The 20427-nt window shown below is 41.9% G+C and overlaps 1 protein-coding gene across 1 annotated transcript in view; it reads right to left on the minus strand.

The window, feature by feature from the left end:
* LOC121869680 (relaxin receptor 1-like) overlaps positions 1 to 20427 on the minus strand; it is a 179606-nt gene that overhangs the window by 98771 nt on the left and 60408 nt on the right. Inside the window, exons 2-3 of the mRNA XM_042371229.1 lie at positions 18171 to 18276; positions 9785 to 9931 (exon numbers count right to left, since the gene is read on the minus strand). Coding sequence (XP_042227163.1) covers positions 9785 to 9931; positions 18171 to 18261 — 238 coding nt within the window. The 5' untranslated portion in view covers positions 18262 to 18276. The remainder of the gene's footprint in view (positions 1 to 9784; positions 9932 to 18170; positions 18277 to 20427) is intronic.

A 20427-nucleotide genomic window follows, 5' to 3' on the forward strand; every position in this document is an offset into this window, starting at 1 on the left:
CTCCTGCTGTGCCTCCTCGTGGCAACACATGGTAACTGGGTGCCTCATTGGCCCAGGCTAGATCCCCAGGGGATCTCGGAGTAGCAGTGGGCCCCAGAGAGACGGCGCATAGGCCCACTGTCATGTGGATACGTTCTAGCGCCGACCAGCCATTGACCCGCTGCCTTGCAGATTAACCCGGGAGGTTTAAAGCTACGGGAGTAAACCCCTAATGAAAAATCTGCAGTGGAGCCTAGCATCAGGCACATATGCTTACAGAGCTCCAACAAGACCCTAACGGCGATATAGGCGGAAGAGGTGACCACCATGGGAACCTAACGACTACACTGACAGATGAAGGCAATGCATGATTGCTACTAAGGCAAACCCAAAAAAATGGACTATCGGCAGTTCATTGCAACTCCCTCTCCTCAGTCGTTGCAACACTTGCACCACTGGATCAGGAAATGGGAGAGCTAAGATGTGTCGCTGCAGCCTGCACGCCTGCCTCACCACATAAATCAACACACAGCCATCATCCAGCTCATCATACCTCTTCTCATCATAAAAACCCCTATACCCACAAAAGTCCTACGGCGACGGATAGTGGCGACTGGGACAGGCAGAGATGAGTGCTGGGAGTCTCTAGTCACAACTCTGCACATGGGCGGCACAGATAAGATGGTTGCTTATGCACTGGGATCTAGGCAATATCGAGCAGTGGTCCTCTGCACCCTCTTTTTTGGCAGCTAGACATGGGTCACACACAGGAGGCACCTCAAGGCACTTGAAAACTTTCACCAACGTAGTCTACGTTCCATCCTCAGAGTTCGCTGGGAAGACAAGAGAACAAATGCCAGTATTCTTGTTGACACCAACTGTAGGAGCATTGAGGCTACCATTATCCATGAACAATTATATTGGACTGGCCATGTTACCCGCATGGACGACAGTAGACTGCCAAAGGAGCTACATTACAGTCACCTAACGAATAGTAAACATAACGCCGGCAGGCAACTGAATAGGTAAAAGGATAGTCTAAAGACAAACCTGAAAAAGTGCCAAATCGACCCCCTCACCTGGGAGACGATTACTCCACATTGTAAAGTTTGGAGTGGCACCACATGAGAAGGTGTCAATACTTTCGAGTTAGCCCGACTGCACACCGAGGCAGACAAGCGCCAACGCAAGAAAGACGCTGCAACCGTAACTCCCGCACTAGACGTAGCCCTCCACAAATGCAACATCTGTGAAAAACTCTGCCGGTCCCGTATCGGCCTCTTTAGTCACCTCAAAACTCACCAACCTATGTGACATCCTTAATAACTCATATCGTTGTATCATAGCTGGATGATTTTCATACTCGATTCCGAGTGACAGCAAAGTAATTGTAGTGTTTGTGTTTGTGTGTGTGTGTGTGTTGTAGATCTATACACAAACTACGAATATGAAATATTTTGGCGGTCGATATTATAATTAAAAAAAAAATATATATATAAATGTTTTACTTTTCTTTTACCTTTACACCGAAATATTAGTGAGGTTGAAATATCGTATTATCAAATCCGACTGACAATTTTTTAGGAGATATTAATTTGGAAGAAGTCATTGTGAAACGTTTGTTAGTGGAAAAATATTCTGTGTAGTGTATTGAAGGCAGGTACGATGCTTCCTGTTGAGAGAAGCTATTGACTTCATAATTATTAAGATGTGGTACCTAATGCTGTCTATCTCTCTGTCTGTTTCTGTTCTGTTTCTGTATCTTCTCTCTCTCTTTCTCTCTCTCCCTCTGTATAATTTATCTTTCTCACCCACTTGTTGATGATGACATTATAAAGCATTACTAAGTACCAACAACTAAAGTGTAACTGGGTTAGTAATTACACTAGTCCATCAACATTTATGAAAAATTAAATTCTCTGTATCACAAACACTCTCTCTCTCTCTCTCTCTCTCTCTCTCTCTCTCTCTCTTAGTCCCAGCTCTAAGTCAAGTAGTAAGTTCCTCAATTGGATAAAATTGACCATGGAAAAAATTGGAGGTGGACGAGAGACAAAATATGTCCGTCAATCACCAATAAGTTAAAATAAAACTATTATAAAGTTAGCTCGTTTAGATAGACCAAAGGAAGCTTACAGATGCTAAAGATTGAATATTAGCCACCCAGCTTATTTCACCTTAAGATTAGCCACCCGAGCCTATCTCACCTCAGGATTAACTACCTTAACACTAACCTAACCTAACCTAACCTAACCTAACCTAACCTAACCTAATCTAACCTAATCTAACCTAACCCCCTAGATACTGCTAGGTTATGTAATCATTAGGGGGAGGGGAATGCTAATTTCCAGGTGATCCATTTATTGCTTATATCACTCTTGATTATTCTCGTCGCAAAAAAAAAAATCCTAACTATACAATGAGTTCCTACAGTCATCCTCTGATGTCCTTTGCTCACTGCGGAATTCCGGGAAGGTAGTGACATCACAACAGGAAGTCAGTGACCATGAAATACATTAATATAATTGGGGATTGTTAGAGAACAATTCCTATTAGTGTTCGGCTTATGTACTATAGTCTGTGCTGCCGTGTTGTGGAAGTTTCATGGAGGATAACTTGAGCTGTGTCGTCCTTATGGTTGAGGTCAGGTTCTTGCTCCCAAATGTCATATTAGAAACACAGGTGATAACGTTGACACCTTGATGAAGATTGATGCTGATACCATGATATATGATATCTTAACTATACAAGTAAGGTTCTCGATATCATATATAAGGAACAAAGGTGTTGGGGTCGCATATTGATGGTGATATCTTGATCAACCAAACCATTGTTCTGCAGGAAAGATTCTCCATATTAAACACCAGTTTAATGTATTCAACTGTTTCATGACGTCACTTAGAAGACTACTATTCCCCCTTGAGTTATCATATAATCATATGCACAGTATTTTGTACATGCGGTATAATGGTATGAAAATTGTCAAAGTTACCACACATGCTCTAAGGTATTCTCTCGTACAACAACGAATGAGAGTGAAAAATCTCTAATTGCATTATTATGCAAATTCGCGAGGCGGATGTGCCATTAATTCCCTTTCAATGGTTCATACTTTTTGTGGTGACACATAAATAGATGTACAAATGTTCCAGGAAGTCAAGTAAAAATTTATGTGTTGGATAATTTAGGTGTTTTTTTGTGGCTGGCGGTGTCTGTTTTAAGAGTGGCAGTAAATAGCTATCGGGACACATGTTTTGGTCAGGCTGTGGTGTTGTGGTCATATTTATATTTATTCAGGTAACACGGGAGCAATATATACTCACGTATTTTGTTGTTGTTGACAATAATGATCCGGCTACAGGTAATTACTGCTCTGACAACGCACGCCTATTTTCAGCAGGAGCACACACACACACACATATATATATATATATATATATATATATATATATATATATATATATATATATATATATATATATATATATATATATATATATATATATATATATATATATATATATATATATATACTGTATACAGTACATGTTTATGGCAGTCCATCGAAGTCGATGACGACGTTGCTCCAGATGAGATGATTGATGAGTTATGTGTTATTCCTCTGATGCCACCGTAGATGAGTATGGAGTCCAATCCTGGAGGCGCAGATCTTGTTGCATAGGTGGCAGGGATGTTGTTTATTGAGAGGAATTATGCCTTGGGCCCTCTGATGTCGTTGGGCTCGTTTAGTAGCTCTCTTTTGTTCAGTGAGGTCTCAAGTGTTTCTGCTCCTCTATGGCATGTTGAGGTCCATAAGGAACGGTCTGAGGCTAGTTGCTCAAGTGAATTTGGTTGGATATTACAGCACTTGAGTAGAGTTTTAGAGTGGTCCTTATATCTATTTTTCTGCTGTCCTCCCGCCGAGCGGTTTCCACGTGAGAGCTTGCCATATAATATTTGTCTTGGGAGATGGTGGTCTGGCATCCTGATAACATGGTCGTGTTTGAGCGGCGATATAGTTCTTCACGAGTCACTCTATCTTCCCAGGATATTCCAAAGATACGCTTAAGGCATCAGGTGTGGAAGTTTTCCAGCATTTGGATATGGTGTTTGTAGGGCGTCCAGGTTTCTGAGGCATATAATAATGTAGATATACAGACCGCGAGATACACACACATACACATTACCCAATACCCCAATACCCAGCATAATCTGCGAAAGTTTCTTCTTTTGACTGGGCCTATGCTGATATTGCAGGCGCCATAGATCCTCAGTAATTTGGCAATATGGAAACTTCCTCCACCACCCACTGTCTTGTCAGCTTTCTTGACTACATATACCGCAATTGGGAAAAACATAATATGACTGTGGCTGTTGCCTTCATTGACATCACCAAGGCATTCGCCCTAGCCAACCACAATTTACTTATCAACCAAGCCATCTACCTCGGATTTCGAAGTTTTATATCATAGTTTACAAACTTCTTTAGTGACCGACGCCAAGCCACGCGCTTCCAAGGGGCGGTCTCCACTTTTCGGTCACTCACCTGTGGCGTCCCTCAGGGCACCAAGATGTCGCTCTGCTTCCTCATGCTTATCAATTATGCCATAAGAGAAAATCCCGCTCGCTGAAAATATGTCGGCGACTCCACCATTGGGATCAGTAAGAACAAAAAATATTGAACAGTTTTAAAAATTAGGCCACCAACAACAATGTCAACATCAACCATACTAAGGCCATGTTTATGCATATCAACCTCCCTTCCGATCATGTCCTATCTCTCTCCATTACTTTAGGCCTCAACACACTCCAGGTTGTGGACTCCACCGAGCTCCTCGGCGTCACTATAGATAAAAAACTGAGTTAGAAAGCGCACGTCAGTGCAGTTGTCAAATGTTCCAGTTTCGTTTCTACTTCCTCCGTCGTCTCAAGTCCCTCGGAGTTACATAAGAACATAAGAAAATAAGGAGTCTGCAATAGGCCGATTGGCCTGTGCATGGCAGCTCCTGTCGAGAGTTACTGGCACTCTCTATCATCCATGAATCGATCTAGCCTCCTTTTGAAACTTTCCAGAGTTCCCGCACTTACTACAAAGTTGCTAAGCTTGTTCCACTCGTCCACCACCCTATTTGTGAACCAGTTTCTTCCTATCTCCCTCCTAAACCTAAACTTATCCAACTTGAATCCGTTGCTCCGAGTCCTATCCTGCTCGGATATTATAAGAACTTTATCTATATCCCCTTTATTGATTCCTTTCACCCATTTAAATACTTCTATCATATCTCCCCGCACTCTTCGTCTTTCTAGGGAATGCAAGTTAAGTTTCTTTAACCTATCCTGATATGGAAGGTTTCTAAGTCCCGGAATCATTTTTGTCATTCTTCGCTGCACCGACTCTAGTGAATTTATATCCATTCTATAATAGGGGCACCAGAACTGAACAGCATAATCGAGATGCGGCCTAACTAGCGCAAGATATAGTTGCAATAAGACCTCTGCACTCTTGTTACTTACACTTCTAGATATAAAACCCAATACTCTGTTTGCCTTATTTCGAACATTAACGCACTGTTTTCTAGGCCGTAGGTCCGGGCTTACAAGTACCCCTAGGTCTCTTTCACAAGTCGACTTCTCTAGGTTGATGTTGTTAGGCTGTATACATTATAAGCATTTGTTCTTCCAATATTAAGTACGCTGCACTTGCTGGTGTTGAATTTCATTTGCCAATTTTCAGACCACCCCTGCAGTTTATTGAGATCCTCCTGTAATGCATTTGCATCCTGCCCTGAATTAATTTGCCGCCCTATTTTGGTGTCATCCGCAAACTTGCTTATGTCACTGCTGATCCCAGTATCTAAATCGTTTATGTAGATTATGAACAAGAGTGGGCCTAGTACTGACCCCTGGGGAACCCCACTGGTTACACGGTCCCACTCAGATTTAACACCATCTACGCTGACCCTCTGTGTTCTATCGGTGAGCCATGATTTTATCCAATTTAAAACTTTCCCCTCGATACCATGAGCCTTAATTTTTCTCAGAAGCCTCTGATGCGGTACTCTGTCAAATGCTTTGCTAAAGTCTAAGTAAATAACATCGTAATTTTCGTCATTATCTACTACCTCGAAGACTTTCCTAAAAAACAGATTTGTTAGACAAGATTTTCCCTTTGTAAACCCATGTTGAGAGTCGTAGATTAATTTGCTTTTCTCTAGATGCGATCGGATGCTATCTGCTATAATTGATTCAAGAAATTTCCCCACTACTGACGTCAAACTGATCGGCCGGTAATTTGACGCTGATGCTCTGTCTCCCTTTTTGAATATGGGTACTACATTTGCCTGTTTCCTCAACTCTGGCATAACTCCAGTGTCTAATGATTTTGTAAATAAGTTTACTAGGGGTCCGCTAATCTGTTCCCTACACTCTTTTAAGTCTCGAGGAAAAATTTAATCCGGCACTGGGGATTTTGTATTCTTTAGTTTATTTATCTTCTTAAGAACATCCTCTTTTCTGATAGTGATATTCTTTAATTTCCCTTCTTCCTTTCCCTTAAATATCAGTTCCACCTTCGGAATTTCATAGCAAATTTCTTCTGTGAAAACTGATAAGAAGTAGCTGTTCAATGTTTTGCTTATTTCTTCACTGCCATTTATCAATTCTCCCCTCCCTGACTTTAAAGGCCCAACTTTGTCCTTGACCTTTGTCCTATATACCTGGAAAAATCCCTTGGGATTCGCCTTGGATTCTCTTGCTATTTTGATTTCATAGTCTCTCTTTGCTTTCCTTACATTTTTCTTAACATTCCTAGATAGTTCATTATACCTGTTTCTGAGCTGCTCCTCCCCTCCCTTTAATTTCTTATATATTCCTTTCTTTATTCCTATGTCATGTTTAAGTTTTCTGGTCATCCACCTTGGCTCATTCTTATTTGACCTAATTTTTCTGTGTGGTATATTTTGTTCTTGTGCTTTATGTAGTATAATAGTGAATATATTATAGTCATGATCAATTGTTGAGCTCTTCAGTGCTTACTCAACATTCATGCTTCCTAAACTCACTTATTCTTTCCTTGCCTGGTCTTCCTCCTTAAATGTAACACAACGAGAAGGTCTCGAAAACGGTGCAGAATTCTACCCTAGTTAAAACCGAAAGGATGCGAGGAAGCAATCTATGTTCGGGATAATCTGAAGTGTGAAATAAATAAGGAAATAAAAACTGAGCGGAATACAGAAACAATTTGGATAGAATTAATCGACGGTAGGGAAAAATTAATCACAGGAGTAATATATAGACCTCCCAATCTTGATAGAGTCAATGAGCGACTTATCTGGGAGGAAATGCGCAGGGCTTCCATACACAACAAAGTCTGTATCGTAGGCGACTTTAACCTTGGCCAAATAGATTGGACTGACCTTACAGGTAACTCAGAATCAGAGGATTTTCTCGAGACGATCCAGGACTGTTTTCTAAGTCAACATATAACTGAACCCTCACGGGGTAATAATATACTCGATTTAGTTCTGTCAAACAGAGAAAACCTCATTAGCAGTGTCTAGGTAGGGAACGAACTTGCAAACAGCGGTGACAAAGAAATTAGATTCCAGTTAGAGTTTCAGGGCAGACGTAAGGAAAATTCCACTAAAGTACCAGATTTCAGAAGGGCGAACTTTGACAGTTTAAAGAGGCAGCTGAGAGAGGGGGTGTCGCGCTTGGCCGTGAACTTGACAGATGACACCGACCTGATAACGAGATCTGAGATTGCCGAGTTCCACGACAATTTAAATAGTGAGTTACTTAATGCACAAAGGCAGAACATACCATACAAAAAACTCAGATCAGACAACAATGACCGTAAATAGATAAATATTTATTTAAAGAACATCATCGGCCAAAGGAAGGCTATAGGTAGAAGGATAAATCGTGGCGAAATTCACCTCCGGGACTATTATAGGGTATTGGCGAGTAGGGTTAAAACCGAGATAAGGAAAGCAAAGAGGAATAATGAGGTAAGGATAGCAAGGGAGGCGAAGATAAACCACCAAAGGATTCTACCAAATGTATCAAACTAAAACACGAGGCACCGACTCTATTCAGAGATAGTGAAGAATCAAATTAAGCGAGATAGTAGTGACTAGTAACGATGTTAGTAAGCAAATAGACAAACTAAAGCCTAATAAGTCACCTGGTCCCGATGAGATATTTGCCAGAGTATTAAAGGAATGTAAGGAAGAGCTTAGTATGCCCCTAGCAAAGTTGTTTAACATGTCCTTAAAAACAGGTGTAGTACCAGAATCCTGGAGGATAGCAAATGTAATACCGATTTTCAAGAAGGGGGATAGATCACTATCCTCTAACTACCGCCCAATCAGTCTAACATCAATAGTAGGCAAATTACTGGAAGCAATCATTTTAAACTCTATTCGAAATCACCTGGAGAAGCACCGATTGATCAATGATTCCCAGCATGGCTTCACAAGCGGACGTTCTTGTCTAACTAATCTATTAACATTCTTTTCATCAGTTTTCGAATAGGTGGACGAGGGGCACAATTATGATGTGGTATATCTCGACTTTAGCAAAGCCTTCGACAGAGTCCCCCACGAAAAACTAATTAGAAAGGTAGAAGCTCATGGCATCAAAGGTAACATCCTTAAATGGATTAGGGCGTGGTTACAGGACAGGAAACAGGGAGTGAGCATTAACTGCACTAAGTCCCATTGGAGCAACGTCACAAATGGAGTTCCCCAAGGCTCAGTACTTGGACCATTATTATTTATTATATACATAAACGACATAGATATCGGCATAGACAGCAACATAAGTAAATTTGCTGATGACACTAAAATAGGACGTGTTATTAAATCTGACGAGGACTCAGCAAAACTACAGGAAGATCTAAACAAATTTTTCGAATGGTCTGAAAAATGGCAGATGAAATTCAAGGTGGACAAATGTAAAGTACTCAGTATAGGAGATGTAAACAGGGAAACCAGATACCAGATGAACAACGATGCCATAGAGAAATCCGACTGTGAGAGAGATTTAGGAGTAATGATAAGTAGGAACCTTAAGCCAAGTAAACAATGTGTTTTTACTCATAACAAGACTAATAAAGTACTTGGGTTCATACAAAGGATTGTTAGTTACAAGACTAGCGAGGTCATCCTAAAACTGTATCTTGCTCTTGTGAGACCACACCTGGATTACACAGTTCAGTTCTGGTCACCGTATTACAGAATGGATATAGAAACCTTGGAAAGAATTCAGAGGAGAATGACAAGACTAACCCCGGTCATTAGGAACCTTAAGTATAGAGACAGGTTAAAGCATCTTAATTTGCACTCCCTCGAGAGACGTAGAGCGAGGTGTATAAGTGGAAGGCAGGGCTAAACAAAGGGGACATTACAAAGGTACTCAAACTATCCAACCAGGAGCGAACTCGTAACAATGGTTTTAAATTAGACAAATTTAGATTTAGGAAGGAAATAGGTAAACACTGGTTTGGAAACAGAGTAGTGGATGAATGGAACAAGTTACCAAATATCATCATTAACTCGAATACGCTGAATAGCTTCAAACATAGGTTGGATGCTTATATGAGCAATAGGGGTTGGGTGTAAACGGGACTGCCCAGTATGGGCCAATAGGCCCGCTGCAGTTTCCTCCATTCTTATGTTCTTATGTTATGTTCCTTATTCAGTTATTCTTCACTACTCCATTATTCTTACCTTTATCTTTGTCCACAAATAACAACTCTTCCATCGCTATCACCAGTTATAAAAACAAAAAATAAATCACTTACTACAGTTCCACTCGTCGCTTCGGTCTGGACAGTCATAATAGCGGTCACAGATGAACCTCCTCTCCACACACTTGACCTCTGTGTCGCAGGGGAACCACCCGGGCTCGCACACAATGCCGCCTTCTCCACTGCCTCCGCTGCCTCCGCCTGCCAAGAGAAGGTATATTTGGGTTTAGCCTAAGAAGGTATCGAAGATGGCGGAGTGTGACGTCGGTAGGGTTTGTTATGTTTGAGGTTTTGCCGTGTGTGTTAGATGAAAATATTAGGTGTAAGACGCTGGTGCTACCGTAAGCACCATCACATACATACATACATACATACATGAGTGTAATGCCATATCACTTAAGATAAACAGATCCATCATAAATCTAAAGTATTACGAATCACATGATTTCAGAATCAAGACAAAGCAATTCTTTAATGTCGCCAATCAACTCATACTTGAAGAATCAAGCTTGTAATTCCTTATTTAAGCTTAATAATCTAGAATTCAGAAGATTCAGAACAAATCAAGCCTTCACAGCGAGCAATCAGCATTTCAAAATTTCGAAAATCAACCAAGAATCTTCAAGAATCAAACAACCAAGCAACATTTGCTTAAAGCCTCAAGCAATCAAGCTTCCCCAGTGAGAAGTCATCGTCAAGCAATCAAACCACACTTGCTTAGACTTTTAAGCAGCCTCTCCCAAGTGAGGCGACAAACAACCAGTGGTGACGTAAACAGCAGCAGAGTGAACAGCCCGACCCAACTGACCTCGATCGCCCTCACAACTGGGCCTTCAGGCACTTACGCCCTTAAATGCATGAGTCAAGAAGGCAAGCATGAACTCCGTATGCTTCCCTGTTGGGCGCTGTAATCGCCTTAGCTCTTAGCCTTGCACCGGATGCAAAGGGGTGCCCCTTCCCGGGGACAATCTGAAATCTGAAAAACATGTGGTCAACAACTCTGACTGACTCAGTGTGTTTGCGCGTGTGTACGTCTTCAAATACAGTACAAACTCCCTCAACAGGCACGCCATCTTGGATGGAGCAACAGCCAGCCGTTACATTCAGAGGTGTGTCTGTACTTGTACAGTATGTCTATATATCTGTCTGTCTATCTATTTGTTTGTCTAGCTCTCTGTCTGTTCGTCTATTTATTTATCAATCCACATGTCTGTTTATCTATTTGTCAAAGTGTGTTTCTACCTTTCTATCTCTCCGGAAATTAAAAATCCATTTATATACTCGTACTTTTCATATGAATCCACATACCAGTGGATTTCACAGCATATAAGAGAGAGAGAGAGAGAACTAACCTCACCAGGCATTGGACAACTCTCCCCCTTCTCTAAATCTCCACCTTCTATCACTATCTACAAGGTATACTTACTGTAGGCAGAGAGATTCAGGGGACCCAAAGAAAGTAAGTACCATTGACTATACACGTATGAGTCAAATATACGTCATTATTTCTCACAAAAAAAAGTTGGCAGAGTTTCAGCGTGCTTTTGATGCCATTATGGAAGATATCCCTACGGTAGTTTAGTCTACAGGAGCTAGTTAGATTCATCTTTATCTTAGGGATTACGAGATACTTTCCTCAATACGCGGCTCGTTTTTCTGTTTTCTTCTTTATCTTTTAATCTGGATTTAGTCTGACGAGCTCAAAAAGGCCTCTTATCAGTGCCATCACCTGGTTTTCTTCTTTTTACTGATTTTATATATATTTTCCGGATGCATTATGCCTGTTCCTCGTTCTGTATAATTATCCATTTATTGATTATAGGTTTTCTTGACCTTTTATATCTCTATACTCATGTGTTGAAGGACTGACATGAGTATCAACGAATTCATTATATGTCAAAACTTAACTGTTGAAATATTAATATGCAGTACACTGTCAAGGAAAAATAGCATATGAGATCAGAACTAAAAAATAAAATACGTCTAGCTCTCTCAATCAAGGCGTGGCCGTTGTTGGTGCATAAGTCATCATTCTAGTTTCGGTTCTTATCAAACACCTTTCTCGTGAAACCAATAACCTGAATTACGCCTCCACAAGACGGGCTGAAACCTTAAGAGGGAGAGTGGAGGTAAGTATCTGATGGCTTGAAATTATCGCTTACACAAACTCAATCAAACTCAAAAGTGGTGCAAGGAATTACTCGCGTCTCTCTTTGCTTCTTCTTGAATGCTGGTGATAACAGGTGTCAGGGGAGATTACTTATATTTCTCAATCAAGTAATTTCGAGTTATTTTCTGTAAAACAAGAAGGAAGAAACGAAAAATAAGAATGCTCTCTTGTGCTCAATATTGTTTTGCCACTTCACCTTCTTTTTCTTCTTCTATAGTGGTGTCAGCTCCAAATTTCTCCACCAGCTGGGCCGTTCCTCTACCACTGTCGTCACTACTCTACTGTCCTCATTATCCTTCCTCTCCTGGCTGACTGATATGGGTGAGTCAGGACTCCTGGCTCACCCTTATCAGTCATCCAAAACAGCTCAAAATTGATAGATTGATAGATAGACAGATGTTTATTCAGTAAAATCACCACACAAATCTACAATTGGTTTGGCTTGTATATAGACACTGCAGGTACATAGTTATGCCTATATATATATATATATATATAGACAATGTAGGTATACAGCTCATCATGTAAATAAACTAGAAAACACATGTAAACAGTACAGTAGTACAGTGCGTAGGCCGAGCAGGTATACAAACAGTATACTCAGACAGACAGACATCTTCAATCAAAATTATAGGTAAGGATGTCTTGACAAGCTTATTCTATGTAAAAAAGGGTGCTGATCCCCCCCCCCCCCAAAAAAAGCAGTCTTAATGACCCCACGTAATACAAAACTGCCATTTTGGCCACTTTTCGGCCAAAATGTACAATTTGGCGAAATTCTCTTTGTTCGCATTTGGATGTTTTTATGATGTACATCTATGTTTAAATGGATTGAGTCACATAATATTGGTTGTTTATACAATATTTATTGAAAAAGTGATCAATATTGACCAATTCTGGTAAGTTCTCGACCAACATTGGCCAAATGTGCATTTCCATGGTAAGAACAGATTGCACGTATCACCGTCATTTTATACGATACACTACATCAAATGGTATGAGATATTTACTATGTGTGTGTTAAATCTGGCTAATGTGGCCACATTGGGTAAACTCTCATTTTCGAGTACTAATATGTGTGTGTTTTCGTTGCCGATGGATGATGGTATAGAGATGTTTTTTCAATATGTGCTGTAGGCGAGCAGTGATACAGAACATGATGGTGATGCAGTTACTCCAATTACTGAACAGACATGGATAACAGCTGGGGATGTAGATCAAGCCAGAAAACAATATCAGAAGAGATCAAAATACCATGTTGTATGTGAATCCCTTAACTTTGAAGCTGGACCACCTATATTATGTGATTCACTACCCTTTAAACATAGATGCAGATCATGAAAACATCCAAATGTGGACAAAGATAATTTCGCCAAATATGGTACAATTTGGCCGAAAAGTGGCTAAAATGGCAGTTTTGTATTACGTGGGGTCAATAAGACTGCTTTTTTCTTTCTTTAAATCAGCACCCCATTTTACACAAAATAAGTTTATCAAACCATCCTTACCTAAAATTCTGATTAAAGCTGTCTGTCTCTCTGAGTTGATTTAGTTGAGCTGCAGATCTATGTGGCACTCAGTGACTGTAGCCTCATAGTCAATATCTGCATCTGTTGTCGGCTTTGGGGCGGATGCTCTCGTTTCCCTGAGGCAGAGCAAAGCCGACCTAAGGAGAGAGAAGGACAGTCGAGCATCTCATCCAGGCAGTAACATAACTTCTGGGCTGCTGCATCTGTTCGGATACCACCACCGCGAGTCTGGCGCAGAAGCATCTTGCACTTGGTTAGATCCCACAGGAGGTTGTGAACAATAGAGGAGTGATGCTTGTAAGGGCGGTAACGAGCAGGATAATTGTTTGCCACCCGCTTGCTTGTTCGCGTCCCCCAATTAGACGGAGGTGAGAACGTCACTGCTGCCTCTCACAGAGGGCAGGCACTACCCAGTGAGCACCACAGCTACACCTCCCCGCTGCTCGTCCAAATTCTAGTTGTGTTCTCATCTGAGGCTCTGGACTCGTGGGATGTTTCCCCAGACCTTCACAAATCGTCTGTCAATCTCCGGATACCTACCCCAATCACTACCGCGGCTGCCACGTCATCGCCAGTTCCTCTCCACCTTCTGTGCCCTGGTGTTTCTCCTGTGTAGCAAGACATCGGCCGCCGTCGCTCGAGTGAGGAGCTGCATTGACCTTCCCCCTGAGAGTGGATTACTGCTTTCCAGAACCTTCCCCAGGGCCGCTGCCGTAGGAAATATCTGTTCATTTGACTCCTGTAATTGTTTGATTCTCTTATTTGTTTGATTCCATTAATTGTTGACTTCCGTTAATTATTTGATTCCTTTAATTGTTGACTCCCGTTAATTATTTGATTCCATTAATTGTTGAGTCCATTAATTGTTTGATTCTCATAATTGTTTGACTCCTGTAATTGTTATTTGATGTTTGTTTGAGTGGTGTCAGAGTTTTGTATTTTTTTTATAGTAAAGAGATGTCAATCTCGAACGGTTGTTTGTTATCCCTAAGAAAACCATGGTTCTTGACTTTCCTTTTATAAGATCCTGGTTAGGCTGGTAAGGGATTCATATCCCTAAGTCCCAGGCCTTTACAATGCTGCCTTGATCAACGTTCTCAATTCTCTCCCCGTATGCTCTTGTCTTGTCGTTTTCGTTCCTCCTGTGTGCAGCATCGAGAGCTAAGTTACGGTGACATGTGGCCATGGGATCAAAAATCCTGATGTCAAAGAAGGCTCACTGTCCCGGCGTCCAGAATCCTTGAGCACTGACGTCAACACAGGCTTCGTTGGATGTGTTTGAAGTCCTATGTTGGAAATTCTCACCTTCTAATGGAAGGAGGGTCGGTTCTACCCTGACATGATGGCAGATTTCCTTCAAAATATTTGCTGTAAGATCCCTTACTTCGTCATGCCCCATGCATATGAAGCCCCCTTTCTTGCACACCATGGCGTGATCGACGTCATAGGAAGAGCCACACACGCATTTGGAGGGCAAACCTTCTACTGGCCTACTGTACCTTAGAGCATTGGCATCTGTAAATTCTTGTTTATTGAGACTGAAACCATTTCCCCTTATCGGTAACGTAATTAACCAGTTCGAGGTGCCCACCTCCTGCGCTATAGCTACTTTTTTTTCAAATTCTCTTTACTTGCAGCATCAGTTGCTGGAACTTATCACTTTGGATGTGCTGTCGTTCTGTCGTAATGGACCTTCTAATCTTGTTTACTTCACTGGTATCCACCTCCCCTGTTGCGTTCTGAGCTATTATATGGTCTGTGTGGGCTGCCGTGAGCTTAACTGAGTTTTGATGTTCGGTGGCAGCAATCTCCTCTGGATTGGTCAATCCCATTCCTCCCAGTCTCGGTGGTAGTACAAGGAGTGCTCTTTCTGCAGGGGTTAAGTGAGGGTGTCTCACTAATTTGGGAATGAAAATGATGCTGATAGCTTCTTCCAGAGGGTGGAGGAGGGGTCCGATATCAGGGATAGTGTGCATCATGTAGTTGCAGTGATGCTTGACTCCATGGGTGTTCTACTACTACTACTACTACTACTATTACTGTTTGTTCATGGACACGATATATATATGGAATGCAATGTTTGCAGACAAAAAATAGACACACACACACACACACACACACACACATACATACACACACACACACACACGTAAGGTCCTTCATATCAACACCCGAGGACGAGTTACTACACCACGTGAACACCACACCACCTGGTGTCTCAATGACCAGCTCAGGCCCAGGCCATCAACTGTAAACTATAATAATTTGTATGTTCAATTCATGTTCCATCTTCTTTCAGTAATGGAAGGTTTTGCTAAACGACCCACCTTCCCCATGTCTTTGTATGAAATAAGTTATTTTTGTCCAATGTATATTTTCAGCCTTTGGGCTGCAGAACTTTTTCAATAAGCCTTTGATTATTATTATTATTATTATTATTATTATTATTATTATTACACACACACACACACACAACTATTACTACTTTGCTGTCACACGGAATCGAGTATGACGAATATCCAGCTATGATACAATGATATGAATTATTAAGTTTGTCACCTAGGTTGGTGAGTTTTGAGGTGACTAAACAGGATGATACGGGACCCGCAGGGTCGTCCACATTGGTTTGCACGTGGAGGGATGCATGTAGTGCGGGAGGGTCGGTGGTAGCGTCTTTCCAGCGTTGGCGCTTGTCTGCCTCGGTTTGCAGTCGGGCTAACTCGAAAGTATTGACACCTTCTCGTGTGGTACTAACCCAAGCGTTACGATGCGGAGTAATCGATTCACAGGTGAGGTGGTCGATTTGGCACATTTTTAGGTTTGTTTTAAGACTGTCCTTATACCTTTTCAATTGCCCGCCGGCGTTACGCTTACTATTCGTTAGGTGACTGTAAAGCAGTTCCTTTGGCAGTCTACTGTCGTCCATGCGGGTAACATAGCCAGTCCAGCGTTGTTGTTCATAGATAATGGTAGCCTCGATGGTCCTACCTTTGGTATCAGCAAAAATACTGGCTTTTGTTCTCTTGTCTTCCCATCAAACTCGGTGGATGGAACGTAGACTACGCTGGTGAAAGTTTTCATGTGCCTTGAGGTGCCTCCAGTATGTGACCCATGTCTCACTGCCATATAGCATGGTAGGGAGGACAAACTGCTCGGTATACGTGCAGCTTTGTAGATAGTTTCATCTCCCTAGAGCTGAAGACACGGTTTCGGAGTCTGCCAAAGACTTGAGATGCACATCTGATCCGAATGCTGAATCTCTTCATCAATGTCTGCAGTGGAGGGCAGGTGGGAGCCGAGATACCGAAAGTGGATAACATTAAAGAGGGTAGTACCGTTAAGCTGGATGGATGGTGGAGGTGTGTCTGAAACAGGGGCAGGGTGAAAGAGAATCTGAGCCTTGAGTACATGCGCCTCAAGGACGAAGTGTGCATACGCATCTGCATAGGTGTTCAGGATCTTCTGTAGGTCGTGTTCAGTGTGAGCAACAAGGGTGAGGTCGTCGTCATACTAAAGTTCAGTAATGGAAGCTGCCTACACTTTTGTTCTTGCCTAGACCCCCACCCCCTTCTCCCGGTTCTCGATGTCCGCCCCGCCGGTTAAATTGGCACTGTCACGAGTAAGGAAGGCAGCCAAGAAAAGGAAAAAGACATTTCCCCATCCAAACCCCTGTTTAGATGGGGAAGAATTCAGACTGGGTACCGTTATACAGGACACTGCCGTTCATATCATCATGGAGTTGCCTCACAATGGCGATGAATTTTGGTGGGCAGCCAAAACGGCTGAGGGTCCAAAAAGGGCTTCCCTATTGACCGAGTCGAAGGACTTGGTTAGGTCGATGAAAGCCATGTACAGGTCACGAGGCTGTTCTCTGCAGTTTTCTTGTATCTGTCGGGCAGCAAAGATCAGGTCAGTGGGACCACGTGATGGAATAAAACCACATTGAGATTCTGGAAGGAAGTTTTCCGCCTCAGGAAGGAGTCTGTTTAAGAAGACTCGGGCAATAATCTTGCCATTTGCGGAGAGCAGCGAGATCCCACGGTAGTTGCTAAAGTCTGACCGTTCTCCCTTGTTCTTATAAATATTGACACTGGAGGTGTCTTTAAGAGCTTGGGAATTTCTTCCTTTTCGCGTACGTAGCCAGCTCTTTTGGTACAAGAGCGCTTATTTGTGCCAGTATCCTGCAGGGTCCTGACATTCCATGCAATGACCATAAGAGGTTGCATGGTTTATTTTTTTTTGGATCTGTGATTTTGATTGTGTTTTATACCGCATAATGATGACCTTACTGGGAGCGGTTGCCCAGTCAGGTTGGGTTTTTAGGCAGGCTATGTTTACCTTTTCGAATGGCTTTTCGAAATGGCTGCTCAGTCGCAGACAGGACCGGATTGCACTGCTTCCTAGATCCCAGTGCATAAACGACCATCTTATTTGTGCCGCCCATGCGCAGAGTTGTGACTAGAGACTCCCGGCAATCATCTCTGCCTGTCCCCGTCGCCACTCGTCCGTTGCCATAAGACTTTTGGGGGGTATAGGGGTTTTGATGATGATGAGAAGTATGATGAGGTGGATGATGGCTGCGCGTGAGTTGATTTATATGGTGAGGCAGGAGCCCAGGCTGAAGCCACACATCTTGGCTCTCCCTTTTCCTGATACACACACACACACACACACACACACGAAAACAAAGCAATTTCAACACCATACCTGTATCAGTCAGAGGACAACGAGAGACACTCACCTGCCACACTCAGGTGGAAAAGAGCCAGAAGTACGGCAGGAGTGAGCATGAAGTGGCGTCGTGAGAGCAAGATAGAGCCATGACATTCCATCGTCGTGTGAGTGTCCTGGTGAGAAAAACACTTTAAATCATTTGTGATTCATTTGATGAAGGAAGAATGAGACGGTTTTGAAATGTAAAGATGTTTTAATGGGCGTAACTAACATATACATAATTATACAGGAAGTATTGATGTATACAAAGGTGTTTAAATGAAGTTTTTAAACACACACATATATACATATATATATATATATATATATATATATATATATATATATATATATATATATACTAGCAGAATCGCCGCCCTCCGGGCGGCTCATCCGCTAGGCAACGGTAGGACTCCACCCTCAGTGAGGCTCCACATTGTCTTGTCTCACTGTTCAGTCCCCAAAACTTCTTCTTCCATCAATAGATCATTAACGGTGCATGTACTGTAAGTTCCACCATGTTTTTCACTACAACGGTACAGCAAAGTAAATTTTTTTTAGCATTAAACTGTTATTATTTTATTGTCTAATCATCACTATATATAACACCACCCATCATCACTACATATAACATCATCTATCATCACTACATATAACACCACCCATCATCACTACATATAACATCATCTATCATCACTACATATAACACCACCCATCATGACTACACATAACACCATCCACCATCACTACATATAACACCACCCATCATCACTACATATTACACCATCCATCATCACTACATATAACATCATCCATCATCACTTTATATAACACCATCCATCATCACTACATATAACACCAACCATCATCACGACATATAACACCACCCATCATCTCTACATATAACAACATCCATCATCATTACATATAACGTCATCCATCATCACTACATATAACACCATCCATCATCACTACATATAACATCATCCATCATCACTTTATATAACACCATCCATCATCACTACATATAACACCATCCATCATCACTACATATAACACCACCCATCATCTCTACATATAACACCATGCATCATCATCACTACATATAACACTATCCATCATCACTACAGATCGGTAAAGTAGGTTCCGAGATTCTCGTGCGGACACACAAACACACATACTTCTTTGTTTTATATATATATATATATATAGATATATTATAATCAACGACCTCACCAGCCAGGAATCGAACCCTCGACCTCCTGGGTGGGACTAGGGAATGCTACCGACCAACCCACAAGGACACTAAAAGCAGTCGTAGGCTCAGTTATATTTCACACAAAGCCTGTTCTTCGAGCTGATGGCACCGTGAACCTCATTGGGAACTGCCCTTCCCGCTATGTGGTGTCAGTAGCATTTTACCGAATCCAGCTGGTATGAAACACGAGGTACCATATATAGGAATCCAATCGATGAAACAGGCAGCATGACGTTGAATTAGCATTGCAATATTGACAGAGGGAAGAAAATTAATCTGGGGGTGTATCATGTCGCGTTCAGTTTTATCTATTTTTACATACTATTTTCATTGTAAACCGTTTTAAGGTAAAACTATTTGCATATAACAAAGTAACCTCTTAGGTTCGCTCAGCCAATTCGTCTCTCAGTACACTTTGAGATAATCTGCAATACATCTTTCTTCGTTTTAGGAAATGACTTCTTACTGTAATAGCCTCTATAAACCTACATTTCCGTTTATTGAAACACACACACACACACACACACACACACACTACATCCTTGACCACCGGAGGGTCAAGACATGTCGGGCGCCCGCTCCTGCTGAGGAGGTGCCCCTGGCCAATGTTCGGCCCATTCCACAAGTCCCTCTCCTGGAACCATCCTCACCATCGGGATATCAACAGTATCCCTCCGAAAGTGACAATTTCGTTTCGAAAAGAAATGGGATCAGTGTTGAACAGTGATGAGCAGTGTTTAAGCCAGTGAATTCAGCATTAGACAGTACCAGCGAGAGCTGTGACCCACCAGTGAGTTCCACACCCAGAAATAAGGGAACCAACCTCTATCTTCTGACTAGGCGATGTTAAAAAGTCCACCCTGGGAACAACTGTGGGTCGGCTTTACACCTGACCATAAGAGAATGAGGTACTGTGACACCACCCCATATCACACAGTGTCTCCACGACGAATTAATGTCAACACCTATGGACGAATTACTACACGACGTGAACACCACACCACCCGGTGTCTCCATGACCACATAA

Source organism: Homarus americanus, unplaced genomic scaffold (assembly GCF_018991925.1).
Source record: "Homarus americanus isolate GMGI-L3 unplaced genomic scaffold, GMGI_Hamer_2.0 scaffold32583, whole genome shotgun sequence".
Lineage (NCBI taxonomy): Eukaryota > Metazoa > Arthropoda > Malacostraca > Decapoda > Nephropidae > Homarus > Homarus americanus.